The following is a 19752-nucleotide window of genomic DNA, read 5'->3' on the forward strand; positions in this document are numbered from 1 at the left end:
CGAATACTTGGCGTTTGGGGATTTTACAAGACAGTTTCAGCTATTCCGTCGTAACGTTATACGCTAGGAGAAATGACTAGGAAGAGCTTAAAACAATGTCTTCACAATTTTTACAAAGATTCGATCGTCGTTTAGTGGACGATCCAAACGTTGTTATCACTAATGAGTCGTTGAATCGCGGCCTGGCTGATTTGGTTTTTTCTAGCGATTGCTTAGCTGATAAGTAGACTTTTCTCAGGCTTCCTATGACTAGAATTATGACATATATTCGGTGTTTACGGTGTCACGAGACATCTCCAACTCTTTCGTCGCATTTAATATTTGTAAATATATCCATTAAAAGAGAGGGATAAGAGGTGTTAAAAGTCTAACTTTGCATAATATTTTATCGTTTCTCTTTCAACTGTGTCTCATATATAGAGATCCGATTGTCGCTTGTTGTTTCGTTGGTTCGCAGTTCCGTAGAATAGACCATAAACGTTCTCAGACGTCCTATAACATTTCTGTTATATTCGACCTTCACTGCTTTTAATTTTTTCGCGAAACATCTCCAACTCCCCCCTAGCTTTAGCCTCTACAATGAGTTTAGCTATGAGAAAGGATTTAATGACATTAAAGGTCCTTTATAGAGACCCGATCGTCACCGAATGGACGTATTAGATGCGGCCCCTGTATGTGTCGTTGTATTGTGACTCGGTAGTGGCTTCGAAACTTGTTTCGAACAACGATTGGCCAAGCACAAAACGTTCTTACATCATCGACAGTATTTCTAACAGTTTCGTAATAAAAACTTTTAACGTTCTTATCTTTCGTATCTACGTGTGTCGAAACCCTAACCTAACTAACAACCCTAACATCAATTTCAAAATACTAAATGCGCTAAAAATATTTTTACGAGGCAATTTTGCGCTAGCTACCGAATTGCAACGAAAGCCATATAATGCTTGCAAGCTTTTTGCACAGCTTTGCGAGCACGCAGCATGGCATGTGTCAAAATGGCGTACATACTCGGTACATTTTTCATGCACTTTTGAGCAAATTAGATTTCCTAATTAAATTGCCAACAAAAAACGAACGCCAACAACGGTACAACGGTGTGGTGTGTATATTAGTTGAGTGGCGAAAAGTGCAAGAAAAAAAGCGCATAAAAGTTGAGTTAAAAGCGCCAAAGAAATGTGTCAGCATGAAAGCGGGTGTGCGGGTATATAATAAAAAAGCGTGAAGACTTGCGGGTGTTGGGCGCTTTTTATATACATATTTTATTATTTTTATACCCTGAAGAGGGTATATTAAGTTTGCCAAACAGAAAAAAATGTCGAAATCGTATAAATTATATATGTGTGTACCATATTTAAGTTATGAAGATGAATTTTTGCACGGGTCTCTTTCTCCACAAGAAGTTTTGATTTGACGGGAACGCTAATATCGGACCACTATGACATATAGCCGTCATACAAACTGAACGATCTAAATTCAGTTCTTGTATGGAAAACTTTTTTATTTGACGAGTTATCTTCACGAAATTTAGCTCTGATTATTTTCAAAGGTAATGCTACAATATCTGAAGAAATTTTCCAGGTGGGTCCACTATTGCGTATAGCAGCCATACAAACTGATCGTTCAAAAACGAGCCCTGTATGGAAAACTCTTTTATTTAATAAGATATCTTCACGAAATTTGATAAAGATTATTGCCTGAGGCAATGTTAAAATTTCTGAAGAAATTGTTCAAATCGGACAACTATCTATAACATATAGCTGCCATATCAATTCACCCATCAAAATCAAGTGCTTGTGTGGAAAACTTTTTTATTTGACGAAATATCTTCACGATTTTGGCAGGGATTATTGACTGAGGCAATGTTAAAATTTCTGAAGAAATCTTCAAGATCGGCCCACTATTGCGTATAGCTGCAATACAAACTGAACAATCAAATACATGCCCTTGTATGAAAAACTTTTTTATTTGATGAAATATCTTTACGAAATTTGGCAGAAATATTTCTCTGAGGCAAAGTTAAAGATATATTTATACCCCTTTATGCTGTTATAAATGCACCTATGTAGGGTATTATAGCTGCGGCGCAACTGTAGTTAACTTTTTTTCATTTATATACAAGTACATATGTGTGTGCGTTTGTGTGGGTGCGTGGTTCTAATATGCTTTTGCACTACAGTGCATTTATGACCTTTATTCGTCAATGGATGCAAGCAGTGGTAATGTTATATATGCGGATGTGTGTATGTACATATATAATACTGTATACATATATGTGTATATTCATATGTATGCTTCTATGTGTGCGTTGAGGTGTTTGTGTGTATCTATGCATCTACTTTCTTGCCACTGAGTGGCAGCGTTCAGCTGCATTGCCATTTTGACAGCTTTGACGTTGTCAATAAACACATATACCTGTGTAGAAATAATAAAAAATAAATATGTACATATACGTATATATGTAGATATATGTATTAATTTGCTTGCACCCACACAGCTAAGCGCATATTTTAGCTAGCCAACAACACCAGCAGCAATAGCAATGTGTTATATTTACTTGCCTTTTAGCTGGCTGACGCGCCAAGTGGCTGTCAATGCACACATACGCAAATATAAGGTTGCTTGTGCTGTGTGTGCTCGTTTGCGCATTTTAGTGCCGCTCGGTCTGCGCAAATTTCCAACACATCCATTTATGTACTCATACATTTACGCTTGCCTGAGCTGCTTAAAGTAATTAACTAGGAAAATTTTAATTGCTAATATGTGCAGTTGTAGGCGTGTGTGTGCGCATGTGCGCCTGCAAACTCACACACATGCATTTATGCATATTTATGTCGGTGTTGCTGTAGTGCAGCTCGTTAGCCGGTTTGTGGCTTTCCGCTACTTTGTGAGCTGTGTGACCTCAGTGTTATAATTTTTCACAGCGGCACACACAGCCATACATATGTACATAAAAGCACAGTTGCATATATGTTTACGCATACAGACTCACATACATAGTATCCTGCTCGCATACGCTTCCTGGCCCAACAATAAAAAGTAATATTAAAATGTGGCATATGTCGCTCTCAAGCGTATGTATGTGTGTGTGTTGTTAATGTAAATTAACTTGTTTTATTTAAAATTGTTAATTAGAGGAATATTCATATTATTTCACACACACAGCGACATATTGCTCTTACAAACACATAAATAAATATATTTTTCATCTGCCTTATTCGCTTTTTACACTTTTTCACTTGCAACCGTGCGTGCTGGTGTTGTATTTTGTATGTGTTTGTGCCCTGCAACTCTGTGTTTGTTTATGCATTTTAATTAGAGGACATAAATATTGAAATAATAAGGCTTTGTGCGCTTCGTTTTTGTGAAAATGTGTGTGAAATATTTCAAAGAGTTCGAAAAATGTGTGTTATCAAGGTAGATATATAGTTAGTATGCTGTTTGAATGACAAAAAATCAAGAAATAAGTTGCGAAAAGAGAGAATTCTACTGTATCTGAATATAAACAAAACCGTTATGGTTATTCGGTCAACGCTGGTTCGTAATGAAAAGATAAGCAGCTCTTTGATCACTATAAAGTCAGCAATTTGTTAGATGACGGCTGCTGAAAAGCTTTTAATAAGACGTTCTAAAGACTAGGAAAGCCTCATTGTACAATGCATGTATGTTGTCTACTACTTCTGCTCTTTGAATATCACGATGGGTTTAAATCAGTTAAACAAAAACCAACATAAGTTAGGTTAGGTTCCGCCAGCTCTGTGGGATGTCTGAAAGTATGCACCTCCCAAACGCGGAACAGTCAAGAAGCAATTATTGAGTTGTTTCCCCCTCATCTTCTTCCATATAGCGTCTGCGGATGGCGTCTGTTAGGATTCCCAGCATTCTAGATGAGATCTTTTCTCCGCAAAAGTTTGTAAGCAAAGAAGATACCTCCACGATCCATACCGACAGTGTGAAAAAATCCAGGTATTTAGTAGAGTTCAATGTCTAATCACTGGCTGTCAATTACACGCTACCAGGTGTGTCGAATTTATATTGCCAAGCTTTGACATAAATAATGAAATAACCAAGCATTTGGCTATCAAACCGCGCTTCCCTTGTGAACATCCATTGTTGTAGTTCAGCAAACATTCCCCAAATAATTTTGCGGAATTCCTCTGTGTTGACAGCTATCTTCTTCTTCTTTAGTGGCTGTTTTGACATTTCTCGGACTGTTAAAAATCCGAGTCCATTCCGATTATGCAGAACCGACTGTCGTGGGAAGGGAATCCGGTGTTATTTCTAAGCTCGAAAACATGCTTCATTTTACTGACTGATATGAATATCATACAAGGAATTAAGATAGTTTACGAATTGATCAAAGACCGAAGTTATCGCTTTGCCGAAAAAGTTGCAGTCGGAATATTAAATATAAGAAGTTGTTATACGGCTATTTACCTTAACTAGCGACGTTAAACCGTCATGCCGTAGGAAAATCAACTTTTGGGATTTCACCTTTATTTAAAAAGGGTACGACCGATTGATTGAGCCGTAAAAAGAAGCTTCACTTGTAATTTTCATATTCAAAGAATCTTAGCGAATCTTAAAGTATCGTTGACCTTGTGAGAATCTAAATACTTGCGCAGTTCCAAAGTAAATCACAAGAAATCTACTAGTCCCTTCGCTGAGTGAACCTTTTCCTCGTTATAGGGACTTTAACCGGTCATTGTCCAAGTAGTCTCCATGCGGTAATGTTAAGAATTTTAGTTAATTCAGTATAGAAGTTACTTTAAAGAGAACGATATGGAATCATTCGTCTTCTTTTCTTCATTATCATTATATTCATTAACTCTTCATTCATGTTTGTCCCGCGTTTGTGTGATAAAGGCTAAAACACCTCGGATTTTACAGCTTCAACCATCTAGGTGAGCTAGCGAGTCTAAGGCCTAAACAAAGTTGTGGTGGATTGCGGAATGCATGAAATGTAATAACAGGGTTGTATGGCCCCTTAAAGTGTATAGTATATAGCATTTCAGGTGTGATCCCTCATCTTGAGGATGAGACGTAGAACGCAATTTAACATATGAATACCTATAAAGTGCATTAAGGACTGTATCAAGTTATATTATATAGAATATAGCATATATTTATTAAATAAACCGAATTCTGCTAACCTATCAATAATTGTTTTCACTAATTCCACGAATACCAAAGGGTTTCAAACAAAAGATTAAAAAATAACATAAAAATTAACAGTCAACAAAGTCAACGTAAAGGGGTCGATCATATTGCAACAACAAAAAGTTGAAGTCAAGAAAACACTAAGTGGTTGCAGTTCGTGCAAGATAAGTACACTCCAAGCATGGGAACGTAATTCGATATGCCAAAGAATGCACTTGCAACAGTTGCAACACATGCAGCATGGCGTCTCGAACGCTATAAAACTCATTTTAGTTAACCCCACACATTGGCATATTTTACGTAGAAATGTTTTCGTTATTCTTTTGGCGCTCATTGCAGATCAAATTACAAATAAAACAAAAATCTAAAATCACGCAGAAGAAGATGCGTACACGTAAGTCAAAGCAATGTTGTGATTTGCGTTTTCCGGGTATTGACGCAATATTAAATGGTGCTTCAGTCGCCAACTTCAGTCGACTAAATAGCGTTTGTGGCGAATTACTGCTGATTTTTGTTTATAAGCAATGATTTTTCCAAGCTGTCAATGCAAAAGTCTCAGCGTTGCATGTAGGCCAAGTGCCCTTGCGAAATATTTCTGGCAGCGTATAACGGTATATATTTTTGCATGCATTTTGTATGACATCTCTGATTACATGCAGCTTGTAAAGTGGGTATTAATTGTCAACGCACGCGATTTGACAACCGCATTGACAGCGTGGCGGCGGTTACCCCATTGTCTGCGCTAACTGCGCCGACGGAGTATTCGTTAACTTTAAACATATGTATATGAAGCATGTGTGTTTTCGAAACTCTTCGTTATTATCTGGAAATCTTCAAATGTCGCATTGCATTTGGTTTCATTGGAAAAATGTCGATTGAAAATGACGAGTTTTTGACAGTTCTGAGAGACGTTTTAGGCGGCTACTTATAATTTTTTGTAGATTTCAAATTTGTTTAGTGTTTAAGGAATCCTAAGTGGATGTATTTTTGCTAAACATAGAGATTCGACATTGTAACTCCGTATTTTATATTTTTCTGTAATTGAAAAAAAAGACTCAAACTAAGATACACTCTGTCATTCGAAGAATCGCTACGCGATTTTTTTTTACAAAATTTTTTTTTGGCAGCTGCAATTTCAAGCTGGCTTCGATGAGGAGTTGCAGCTTAATAATATTTGTATGCAACTGCATGTAGGTATATTTTTAATGCCTCATTCAAACAGAGTCTGTCAAAAGCAGAAATATCCTGGTTTACTCTAAACCTCATTCATAAGTTTTCTTAAGCAATATTATATGAAAAAAGTTCTATACAAAGCTTAAACCTAGTACTCTACTTAGTATTTCGCACAAGAACCAGCTGCTGAAGTAAAATAAAGCCTCCAACCCCACATTCAGAGCGCTATTAGTAAATCGTCTATTTTGCGACATAAGGTCTCTGAGTAGTGGAATTAACAGCTTCTTGGCTACTCCGTACTCCCGCGCTCTTTTGACCACATTGAACTAAGTTTAATTCCAGAATGTATGGTATCGAAAAATCTCCGAGAACTTGAAGCTTGCTATATCAGAATACTCGGAAGGTTCTTATACCAGCTTTCACAGGGTACTCGAACACAAATAAATTCTATACAGTCCATTTAAAACTAAAATTCACTTGTCATCATCTTATTCTATACAGTCCATTTAAAACTGGAATTCACTTCTCATCATCTTATATTATTCACTAATAATTTTCTAATCTCTCTTTGTTTTAGGTCCTCTGTCTAGCAAAGATTTCACGCTAGATGGTATAAATGGTTTTGGTAGCAAGAAAAAGAAGAAGAAACGTCGACATAGTCGTACGATTTTCACTTCTTATCAATTGGAAAAACTCGAAGAGGCCTTCAAAGAAGCACACTATCCCGATGTGTATGCTCGGGAAATGTTATCGCTAAAAACCGAGTTACCTGAGGATCGGATACAGGTGAGTCGAAAATACATATGTACCATCTTTTTATATTTTATGGGTAAAACTTGTTGACATCGTTTATAAAATATGTATATTTATGTGCTGTCGAAGATACGTTCTTCGAATATTCTTCAAGTATTGAGTTCTTAAATACATACATAGGCTTGATATATACTCAAATTGTTGAATGGTGCTTCCATAAGTATTGAAGTGTTCAAGTAGGATCTGGGCGAGGGAGCTCTAGGGAGGGATCTAGGGAGCTTCGATCTCTCTTCTTCTTCTTAATTGGCGTAGACAGCGCTTACGTGGTTATAACCGAATTTACGACAGCGCGTCAGTCGTTCTATCTTTTCGCTGTTTGGCGCCAATTGCAGATTCCAAGTGTAGCCAGGTCCATCTCCACCTGGTCTTTCTAACGGAGTGAAGGTCTTTCTCTACCTCTGCTTTCACCATCGAGTACTACGTTGAATACTCTCAGTGCTTTAGTGTTTTTATCCATTCGGGCGACTTGACCCAGCCAACGTAGCCGCTGTCTCTTAACGCGCTAAACTATGTCAATGTCGTCGCATATCTCCTACAGCTCATCCTTCCATCGACTGCGGTATTCACCGTTGCCAATGCGCAAAGGACCATACATCTTCCGCAGAACCTTTCTCGAGAACTCGTAACGCTTCGATCTCTCGCTTCCGCTTGTATGATTTTCTTTAATAAAAGAACCATGTAACGGTTGTCCGTCTGTAGATTTTAGTGGAGGTAACGTTTAGGCTGCTCTTGTGTCTTCCCATTTAAAGCTATTATTCTTCAGAATCTTAACGAAAAAGGAGTCCGTTTAATAAAAGCTCTACTACCTTTGATCTGAAAATTGTTAGAGGGCGAGAGGGAGAAAGTGTGGGATTATGGAGATATTTAGTTCTACTTTCGAGGCGTTTGGAGGCTTCTTAACAATGCTTGAACTATTTTTTTTTATTGAAAGGCTTTTGTCGGGTACTTTGTTGGAGACTTTTCGATTATTTCTGAGTTATCTTCAGCATCGAAAAACATCAATATGTAGGAATGTGATCTGATCAGTAAACGAGAAAGGGGTACATTGCCTACCGCAGTTCTGAGGGGACTTCAGTGCTCTGCAAACATTTTATTACAGATTTTTTTTTCTATTAATTCTCTACAACAATCCACGAATCCGGTTGTTGTTTTCTACGGCCCTCTGAGTTCGCTTAAACTCAAAATAGCGATAAAAATACATATGTATGTAGCGAGAGCTCTTGAATTACTTGTTCGGCTTTCATGTTAGTTTCTTGCCAACCAGAAGCCAACGTGTTGTCTGAAGCACTTCGAGGTATTTTTTGTAGAAGTTTTGTTCTCGTTCTACAAATATTAGAGCCAAACAAGCATTAATCCATGGTAATTGCTTAAATTATTAGTTTTTCCGAAAGTTTGCAGACCAATTGTAGAATTGGCTGCGCTGGATAACAGCTAATCGCTGTTAAGAAATCTTTGGTTCCGAAATCTGCCGACCTACCGTGTTGTACATTAGCACGGGATGATTAAAATTGAACTCTCTACAAACTTCTCACATATACAGAAAACTTCTTAAAAAAAAAAACAAAATAAAGAGATATTCTTTGTAATGAAGAATGGTAATTTGACACTCTTCTTGATAAAAAATACAACTGAGACTAATTTGCTTTCAGAACAATGAAAGCTTGTTTGAGTGCAGGAGAGCAACATTCTACCTGTACAAATAATTTTTTGGATTTTTTGTGGAAATATTTTTGCTTGCAGGTGTGAATAGGATTCCTTTCGGTGACACATCCTATTGTTGGCATTCATTTCAAACATTTTTTTATATTTCTCTTTATTTCATTTTAAATTTTTGCTGTTGTCTGAGCCCAAATCCTTTCTGCACTTTTTTTCTATGGTTTTTTCGTTCTTTTTCTTTGTCACTAGCCGTTTACTCAGATTTTGAAGCTTTGCTTGTTTGGATTTTTCATAGCTGATCTTTCACACCTCCTTTCGACATCCTGTGGCCATTGCAGAAATGCATTGTACATTCAAGCATATTTTTTTTTTTTTATTTTTACTAAGATCATTTTGACTGCATGCAGTAATTCGTAATTTTTCGACTGGCCCTTTGCTGAGTGCTCGCTTACACACCCCAATTCAGTTTGATATTTGCATTTGTTGTGATATTACGTTCCTGCAACGGTGTGCGCGGTTGGCTAAATAAAAGTGTGTGGCCTAATCGGCGATTTTGAAAGTTCAAAAATTTTTATTGTTAATATTTAATGTCATAGCAAAATGTTGAATTAATTGAAATTTTAATGATTTCATTGCGAATCATAGTGAGTACTAACGCAAACTAAATATAACAGTGAATTCTAATTTCTGGTTTACTAAAGGGTGATCTATGTATTTCGAGATTCCCTACTTTTTAAAGAAGAAACACAGAAACTTCAAATTTAATGGAAATGTTTATTACCATTCGAAATAATATTATTTGGCATTTATTTTTTTGAAGATTATCTCTTTCAAATCTCAGATGGTCCGTTCGTAGAGTCCAATTTTCGATGACTCATTCGAGCATTTCAATTAGTAACTGGCGAATGGCATGCGTGATGTTTTGCTCCAAGGCTTGAATCGAGGCGGTATTGTTCACATATAGATGGAGAAAGTCTAACAGTGTGATATCACACGATCTTGATGACCAAACGACCGGCCTAAAATGTGAAATTATATTCTCTACGAAAAGTTATCTCAATAAATCCATTGATTGATTGCGATGTGTGGGAAGTGACGCCGTCTTGTTGAAAGCAAATGTCGCCGATATCACGAGCTTCAGTTTTAGGCATCAAATAGTAGGTTATCAAGGTGCGATAACGGTCGCCATTGATAGTTACGTTCTCACCGGCATCATTGTGAAGAAATATGAACCAATGATACCACCGGCCCACAAACCACATCAAACCGTTGTTTTTTGTGTTAAAATGGCTCCTGGTTGCTCTTCGTCTTTAATGCGGCAATTTTGCTTGTTTCCATACCCATTGAGTGAGAAATGGGCCTCATCGCTGAACAAAATTTGGCTCGAACGGATCTTCTTGGAACTTTTCAAGAGCCCATAGAGCGAAGCGATGTCGTTTGGGATGGTCGAGCGGCTTCAGTTCTTGCAGAATCTGTATTTTGTACGCTTTCAATTAAAGATCTCGACGTAAAATGCGCCAAGTCGTTCCATAAGTCAGTCCGAGTTACTGCGAACGACGCCGAATCGACTCTCCACAGTCTTCGTGTACACTCTCAGCTACGACTGCTATATTTTCTTCACTGCGTGCTAGACGTGGTCTATTCTGTCGAATATTATCCAATAATGAATGCTGAGTCTTTTTTTCTTTTTATTTTTTTCAATGTGGTATTGTGTTCTTCATCGATCCAAATTCACTTGGTTCTCTTTTAAACAGGTATTTTAAATGAGCTGAGAATTTCTAGGTATTGTATGTCGATCTGAAGCTCCTCAAAACTCAAAAGCATTGCCGTACTTCCATCCTGTTTGGTTGTACTAGTCCATATTTTCCACATCCTTTTCCTAAAATGGCTATTCAATATCGTAATGTGCTGCACTTTGCTCCAGATTCATATCTTGCCCGCCTCCTTCTCTTTAAAATTTTTGTATGATTTAAAAACTCTCGAATATTGAAAAGCTTCCGCCGATGAACCCTTAAGTTTTCATATCTAATCCATAGCGAAACTTTTTTTCCCTATTAAGCGCTGGGTCGGCGCAAGCTGGGCTATGAAGTTATTTTCCATTCAGCTGTTTGGATTGTTCTTCCTGTTGAAGCATTTAGAACGAATATATCAATTTCAGTGAAGAACTTCTGGTTTTAGGAGTTTAAAGAGAATTATCAGGATAAGAGTCGATGTAATCGGGTCTTCAATCGAACAGTGTATGAAAATCCATATCCGACCGAAAAATAACGATAATTTTTTTTAATACTCTTTCCGTTTGTTAATACAAATTTCAGGCTGAGACTAAAAATTGAACTTTTATAATATCATGTCCTCATATTACCTCATCCATAAGTGGGTGAGGTCCTAGATGAGTTTAAATTTTTTGCAGTAGAGTTTTCAAGTTTCGATAAGACTGATGCATTCGATAAATTTTTAAAATTACAACGTCAAAATTGCATACATAATTTTTCCTGCTCTCGTTTAGGGGTGTGTACGGTAATTAAGGTCGTACTAGCTCGAGTATATTACACATTCACACCAGTTCCACATAACTACAGTCATGCCTATGGTAACAATGGGTTCAACTGCAGGCCTCTAGCTACATAAAAAATATATTCGCAAGCATTTACAAATACGTACGTATGTACATATATACGCTCTTATCTAGATATGTGCGCCTCACTCTCTCTTGCAACGATATGCATAAAATTCCGCCCATTTTTAATAGGCAATTTCACAGCCATTGAAGCATCTTGAGCACAAAAAATATCCGAGATGCAGCCACTTAATGTGAGTGAGAAGGTGTGGCAAAGCAAGAGCGAGTGAGAGAGAGAGGGAGAAAAAGGCGGTGTACCTATAAAAGTGTATAAAACATAACATGGTGAGGGGAGAAATATTTTTGCCGTGTGCGCAGTAAATGGTTAATCAGTCTGTCAGCTATTTGGTGGCTTTTGTATTCGTAATGGATTTTTCATATTGTTATGCAAAAATTCTGAAAAAAATCAACTTATTATTTCATTAAGCGGACTCGTTTGGAGTTTGGAGTTGCCAAGCAGCAAAATGCTTTTTCAAAACTTCCTGTAAAATGTGTTAATTTATAACTAAGTTGGATTGGGTTTGCAAGTAAGGGTTCTGAAGTAGGAAGGAATAAAGTCTCAAATGAATTCTGCAGGTAACATAACTCTTTAACTTTATTTCTAAATTATCTGACGAAGCTAAATGGATTTACGTTCCAAAACATGTAAATGCAAGTCCCAATTGAGGTCGAAAGTTCTAGCTCAGCTCCATGAAAAAGTGAGTCACAGCAGTAGGCTTGCGCTGGAACAGCTGAAATGTTCGTAAGATTCATAATCTGATCGTTGGAGCCCCAAAACTTATTGAGCCCGTCATTTTAGTCTAACCCTTATTCGAAGATTTTTACTCTAAGCAATTGTAAACCAAACATAACATCATAATGACGCTCTTCAAAAGCTTGCGACTTGAAGTTATCTATACTTCCCTCAAATACTTTGGGAAACCTTAGTTTTGATTTCTTTTCAGCGGAAAATCTTGAGATATTCTTAGAGGGATTTGGTGTCCTTAAACGCCCAAGCAAGTTATTCTGCAAAACGGCCCTTATTAAGGCTGAGAAATGGAGGGACGTCTGTATACCGTATTTTCCCTTTTTCCACACTGGCTTCCGCGCACATTATTTGTGCAAACAATGTCTTCATTATTTAATTACGATGACGTGGCGTTTACTCGCACCACTACAACAGACTGGTCGAACGGTACTCAACATGGTTGCATTTATTAGGTTTTAAGTCACAAGAAAGCACAGTGGAAAGTGTAAAAAAAAATGCAAAAAAAAATTTGTCTGCGTTTGCGAATTTATAATTAAGCATTTTAATGGCTGACGCTCTCCTGTAGCCGCGCTACCCCTACGCTGGCGTATGCCATATACTAGCCTCGTGTGCGTGTGTATTTGTTCGCGTTCGCTGACAGGACATCACAACGCGCGATTACCAGCCATAAATTGCGAAATTGCCACCCTTAAGGAATTTTCGAGTGGCGGTAGACGGCAGTCGGTAGTCAACTTCACGTTCAACTCATTCTACGAACTTATGAGCGCCTCACTTACATATTCATATGTACATATGTATATGTCTGTTTGTACATCAACGGTGCTGTTATGGCGTCGTTGTCGAGTGTGCTCTACTATAAATTGCCACAGCGGTCCTAGGACGCATTCATTCATATGTGCATAAGGACGTGTAGGTTCGGAATGCTTGGCATTTGTATTGGCAGCGCTAATGATGTGCGATAGGCAAGTCAGCGGGTTTAAAGAGAATTTCATATATGTATAAGTTGTCATCATTGTTGTCGTAAGGAGGTAGTCCGTCCGATACTTAATGTTTATAGTAAATTTATTGAAAATTGTAAAATTGTTCTTCAGCCTTCTATCCTCTCATCCATCCACTATATATTTAAGTAGTCTGCATTTGAAAAAACCTCCTTTTTGAAGAACTATTTTGAATATAAGCTACAAGTACATACAATAGCTCTAAAGTTTAAGTATCAATTTGTCGAATTAAAATTTCAAGTCCCGTAGTCTAAAAAATAAAAGGCTTCTGGCAAAAGATTCCAATTGGCTAATATGATCTTTTGAGCCTTTTATTAGTATCGAACACTTTTAAGCTTCAATTTTCACCACGATGATTTTACCCTTTACTACTTGTAGATTCACTTCGATGCAGTCTTTTTTTTCAAGCTTCAGAGCACTGATATATAGCTACTATCTATTACTTTTCTTAGTTCGACTTCTATTTTGTATCCGATGGAGTCTTAACCCTTTCACTTACTAGTTTGCTGCAGTGCTGCTGATTACTCTTGAATGGTTGCAAATCTCATTTTCCTCATTACGATGCTTTCGCATTCGATTCCTAACCAGATGTCGTCTAATAGAAAAAATATATATCGTTTGAACCAAAGGATTTGTTGCTTACGGAGTAATCCGAATGATAGTTTAGTCTAAAAGCTCTTCCTTATATAAACTAGAACTGAATTGAACGAATTCGGAAATTGCGTATAAGGAATAAACATATATAAAGATGTAGCCATAAGAGAGTCCTCCGAACTAGACACGTTAGCTCTCCATCACCCTATACGTATTTTCGTGATCATTTTGAGCTGAGATCTTTTGTTTTTAACTTTTGAAGGTTCTGAAAGTCATACTGACTTTTTAGTTTTGTAAGTTCGGAAAGTCAGATCGGCTTTTTGGTTTTCGTCCCACGTACTGCTGTTGTTGTTGTTATTGTTGTAGCTGCAGAAAACATACCTGAAGGAATTTCGCCTTATGGTGCCGAGTTGACAGTCCTTGGCCGGATAATAATCCGGGTCCGTTTCGGTTACGTAGACCCCACTGCCTTGATAAAGTTTTTATAATTGAGTAATTCTCAAAAGTTCCCCAAACCTTGTTGACTTACAGGTCTTCGCTACCATTCTACATACTTATTGTTGTCGGACTGTATAACTGAACCGGGTCCACCTAAGCTTTAACTTTTATTACGATATGGTTAAAAAAAATACGTAAAGAAATATCAAAAGAAGTTAAGTGAGTTGTTGGCAAGCTTGTGTGGATCGTCGCATTGAGAATGGTCTTCTGGCGCCGTCATGTTGGAATCATATATTGTTCAAGTCCATATCATCCAATTCGGGCCAAAAGTATTTGGTTATCATCGGTAGCGATTTCCATTCACAGTAACTTGCCGGTCTTGATCATCACGGCAGAAGTACGACCCAATGACGCCGCCGGCCCATAAACCGCACCAAACCGTAATTTTTTCGGGATGTAATGGTGACCCTTGGTGTACGTACTTTCACAGGAATAAAGAATTTCATTGATATTCTAAACTGTTTTCGTTTTATTAAAAAAAAACTTATTGAAAAGCCCTCGCTCTCAAAGATATGGCCCCTTGATGAAATGGACTCTGAATTTTCTGTCCCTATCGGTCTACCTAGGTAGGGCCCTATTAAAAACCCTATACAGCAAGACTTAAGTGGGGTGAGGCTTGTAAGTTTGCAGTGGAGCTTATTCGGATATTTATTAATTAGTCGAGTTTTTGAGCGAATGTGCACCAACACTTGAGTTAGAATCAATGTACTCAAAAGAGTAGCTGGTTTACATGATCGAAAAAATACACCAATCAGTGAAGAGATTCTGACAGAGCTTGCGACTTGCCTGAAAACTGACTTATATATAAAATGCACGTTTTTACCGACAAGTTTTTTCGAAAAACAGAGTAACTGTCTTAATTACTCAAAATTGGTTAGAAGCAAGGTTATGCGGTTATTTGCTTGAATAGGAAGTCAAGGGTCTTAGATATAAGGTAGGTGTTAGCAATAACTCTCGAGCAGGAACTAATTTGCTGTAGCATTTGTTCGAAAATACCCTCTTCAGTAGAACTATCTGAAAAGAATGGGAACAGTCTTCGACTACGGACTAACAGAAGGCAGGATGCGAAGGCTAATTTTATGAAGAGTTTGGACCGCTTACTTACTACATACTGTTTCAGGGGTGATAATTTAAATTAATTATAATGTATTGATATTTTCTTTAGAAAAGAGACTTCCTTGTAATTAATAAAATTTGTGGGTATTTTTGCCGGGGGGAAAACCCGGTGGAAATAGTATAAACCTATAATTCCTGATATTCCCAATTTTCCAACATTCAGCACATATTCTATGCTTGCGCCGCTTTTAATGAAAATATTTACGTACATAAACCAATTTTCAAATTAACGAAATATTTTGCAGGAAACTACAAAGTCACACATATTTTTATGCAATTATTTCCAACCAAATGACTTCGCTACGCAAAAGTAGCAAGCAAAAATTGCTAAATGAATTTAAATTACAAAATACGGTAATTGTATAGATTTTTGCCCAGCCGCCGCGCACAAATGTAGGCAACAAATAGTCACACATGCATAGCTTCAGAATTTGCTATAAGTATTTAAGTGTTAAAATGGAAAATCGAGTAAAAACAAAAGCGATAAACAAAGACTTTTTCACCAGAGGGCGGAGTGTGCTGCCTGCTGGCAACCACGCATGTTCAAGGGCTACCGAGTTTCCGGTGGTAACGGGAGGCAGCGGTGAAAACCAAAATGGAAAACCAGCAGCCAACACAAGCGAACATAATTAACCAGACACACCACAAACAGCCACAAGTGCACTTGCCACACACCCATGGCAACGGAGCAGTAGCAGCACCGGCCGCAGCAAACATCACCATGTGTGCGTGCTGTGGCGGCACATGTGCGTAGCTCCACTGTCGTGTCTGTGTGGCTTATAAGCTTCGAACGAATCGTCGTTGATTGTGCTGATGTTGGCATGGAAAATTAACAATTTTTCAATTAAAATCAATACGAGCCTTGGCTCGGGCTCAGTGCGCAAACCGCTGCGCTGCAAAGCAGGGTGCGACATGGGTCTCGGGCAGGGCGTAAAGGCAAAATTCATTGTTTGCCAGTTACTACTGATATATGAGGTGCTGTAACTGTTTATATAGTATGTCGCTGTATTGTCAGCGGCGTAAAACCAACACGACTCGAAGGCAGGGTTATGTAGGCTCTGGGCGCAATTTACATGCATATGTATGTATGCAATGGCAAGAGTACTTACATTTGTTTTGACACGCACAGCAATCAGCTTTTGCTCATGTATGCAAATGTAAGCGTATGTGTACATAAGTGGCTGGCTTCGATATATTTGCTTCGACGCTCTTAGTTCGTATGTGTATAGAGGAGACCTCTCTGTGTTTGCAATGATCGCACAACTACGACTGAGTTTCTAGTCTTAGCAAGTTCAGAGCTCAGCAGTGAAATATTCAGCGTCAATTAGCACCCAATCCAAATCCACTCACTACAAAAGTGATACCGAGTTGGTTTCTCTCAAAATCATGGTTTATGGAGAGATTCCTGACGGCAGTCTGGATATTTGATGTGACAAAGTCTATTTTGTACAGAGAAACACATTATAACCGGATACCCACAATCGCAGTGCTTTTGTCCGGCTTCTTTAGGCTGTTGTTTCCTTTTCATTTGGTTATGTCCCAAACCCAGGCCACAACTCTGAGGAGGGATGGTTCGCCTTCTCACTTTAGCTCGTCTTCTCATATGTTCTTTCACTGCCCAGAGGATACTTGGACCAAGATTGGTTGGTCTCAAACCCAGCCCACAACTCTGAGGAGGGATGGTTCGCCTTCTCACTTAAGCTCGTCTTCGCCTTCTCGGATGTTCTTTGGCTACCCATAGGATACTTGGTCCAGGATTGGTGGGTCCCAAACCTAGCGCACAACTCTGAGGAGTTGTTGATGGTTCGCGTTCTCACTTTAGCTCGTCTTCTTCTTAGATGTTCTTTGGCTACCCAGAGGATACTTGGTCCAAGACCGGAAGTCATGGGCTGCTTGAGCCATATGTAAAATAATTGTTTCTGGCCACTCCTAAGTGAATGACGCTCAAAGAACTTTCCTCAATTGCTTAAACTTCTACACATGACTCCATCCTCTATTTATCCACATGTGGGCGTGGCAAAAAGGTGTGTTTAAAATGTATTCTTAGAGTTGGAAGCTGCAACTAAGAATTTCTATTTCTATTGAACTAATAAATGCGAGTCAATGTCAGGCGGGAGTGAGTGAACGCTAATTATTCTATTAGTTTCCGTTGAGCCACCGCGAAGCAGACCACGGAAGCTCAAGTCAAATTATTGACCGTGATCATTTTGCGTATTGCTCTTAAAACAAGTGCCTCCACATATTACTGGAAAAATTCGATACAGTTATAGTATCTTACACATTTTATGAAATTTTGTCCGACTACCAGAGACAATTTTAACGAACTATTACCAAAATAGTGTCTATGTGCGGTCAGAAAATACGAAAATGTACTTCGGTTTAGGCAGTCGAAATATATATCTCTATTTGGTTTCGCCATCTCCTGGTGTTATGCTTTCACTGCCATTCAGCAGGCTGGAAAAAGCGTCCTCTATTACTTCAGTATGCTCTGGGCATCAGTCACTCAGACCTCACCTCTGTAGGTTCTAGAGAGTTATACAACTTTGTTCGAATAAATATCCGAGTTTTCCGAGAAATAACTGATAGTCGTTTGTGTGGTCTTAGGCATCACAGTTTCGACTTACTTCAGATTTGCTTAAATGACAGCACAGTTTCGACAGCACAGATTCACTGGAATTACAAACAAGACTTCTGATAAAGTTATGTTGAAACTCGAGTATCTAGAGTTAAGTCATAAAGTTTTTATTATTTTCGCCGATAATTGTAGAGTCGGATATCTGAGTTCAAACATCATCTTCACCGTAAAGGTAGCATACACCAAACGGCTTACAACCCACTTAGCCCTAATCAAAATTAACTCAACAAGTTAATAAGAAAATCGGAAAAAATTAAATAAACACAAAAATCTGCTGATAAAGCAGTAAAATGAAAACATTTGGGGTTTTTGTAGCTTGAAGCCACAGAAGTGCCAATTCTGTGAAACTAATTTTCTACGATGAATTTCAAATGAATGAAGAAATATAAAAATACAAAATGAAATGAAGGAAGAAAAGGCGTAGTGATTGGCAGGGAAGTGTATAACGAAAGGGTAGAGTTAAATGCCCACTTGAGGTATGTCAACGACTGTGGTGGTGGCAAAGCAGCTTGGGGATAAAGATATACCTCTATCCGTACGGATGTTTGTGGTTAAGTATAAGTGGGTAACAGATTTCAATTATTGTGTAGTCATCTTGCAACAATGCAAGCACATTTGCAACGACATACTTATGTATATACTATAATACATATAGAATATGTGTACATATATTTATATACAAGTGTAGGAATAGGAAGACAAGTAGGCAGACGAGCTGGCGAGGTAGTTTCTCATACAACATACATAAATCCATTTTGTGAGCGGTCTGCAGTAAAAAGCAGAGCAGGGTGTTGATGTGTGATTTTGCCACTTGACGCAATGCTGTCTGCTGCACAGTAAAATGACGTATGGCCGACGTGCAGTTTGAAATGATTGTCTGTCTATCTCGTCCAAATGTGCCGACGACAGATCAAACAACTATACTAGACAAGTACATACATATATCTATAAATACTATAGGTTCTCAGGCGTTCTACGTTGCAATACACTTACCGCGTGAGTTGTTTTTGCATTGCAGAGCTTTCTTTCGTCGCTTTCATGCAGCGCGTGTGGAGTTCGTTTTGCTGCCTCACTTCAAATTGGTATCAATTCGTAGAAAATTTTTAATATTTCTTTTATTTTGTATTCTTATCTTGTTGTTATTGTTCTGCATAATTGTCAAGTACCTTAATCTGTTGGCAATGATGACTTTGCTATATTTATATTCGATCATGCGTCGGCAACGTTAGCCCACAAAGCCCGCAACCAGTATCAGGCGAGCCAAACTGTGGAGGATATTTTGGCGCTGGGCGTGTGTAGCAGGCACAGTGTGGCAAATTAATGTGTTTAATCATTTTATTGGAGCTCTTGTGTGTTTAAGTTTATAAAATATCATGGTAGGGTCTTAATATCGGTGATGTAGGACAACTTACTTATATCAGATCGATCAGTATCCACAACTGGGAGCCACATACTAATTCCGAGAATAATTTAATCCCATGTAGACCAAGAAGTACTTCCCAGTTGTACTTTATTTAAGCGCTTCTTAACTGTAAGGATAATCAGAATGTTCCTAATATGTTCAAGGTGGACTGGGGACTTTATTGTATACCATTTTGGCGTTGAATGTCTCGATCCATCCAATGCTTAGATGTGGAACAGACGATGGCTGCAACCATCTCGCCAAATACATTTTAAAGTACACATGGAGTGGTTCAACCGTTAACTGATCTCATGTTTTTGTGTTCTGCAACGACTCCTGACAGAA

General features: G+C 38.1%; 1 protein-coding gene across 3 annotated transcripts in view; it reads left to right on the forward strand.

The window, feature by feature from the left end:
- LOC126759000 (homeobox protein aristaless) overlaps positions 1-19752 on the forward strand; it is a 311849-nt gene that overhangs the window by 238452 nt on the left and 53645 nt on the right. For all 3 annotated transcript variants that reach the window (XM_050473517.1, XM_050473516.1, XM_050473515.1), the window contains one exon: positions 6908-7116. In XM_050473517.1, coding sequence (XP_050329474.1) covers positions 6908-7116 — 209 coding nt within the window. The remainder of the gene's footprint in view (positions 1-6907; positions 7117-19752) is intronic.

Source organism: Bactrocera neohumeralis, chromosome 5 (genome assembly GCF_024586455.1).
Source record: "Bactrocera neohumeralis isolate Rockhampton chromosome 5, APGP_CSIRO_Bneo_wtdbg2-racon-allhic-juicebox.fasta_v2, whole genome shotgun sequence".
Classification (NCBI taxonomy): domain Eukaryota; kingdom Metazoa; phylum Arthropoda; class Insecta; order Diptera; family Tephritidae; genus Bactrocera; species Bactrocera neohumeralis.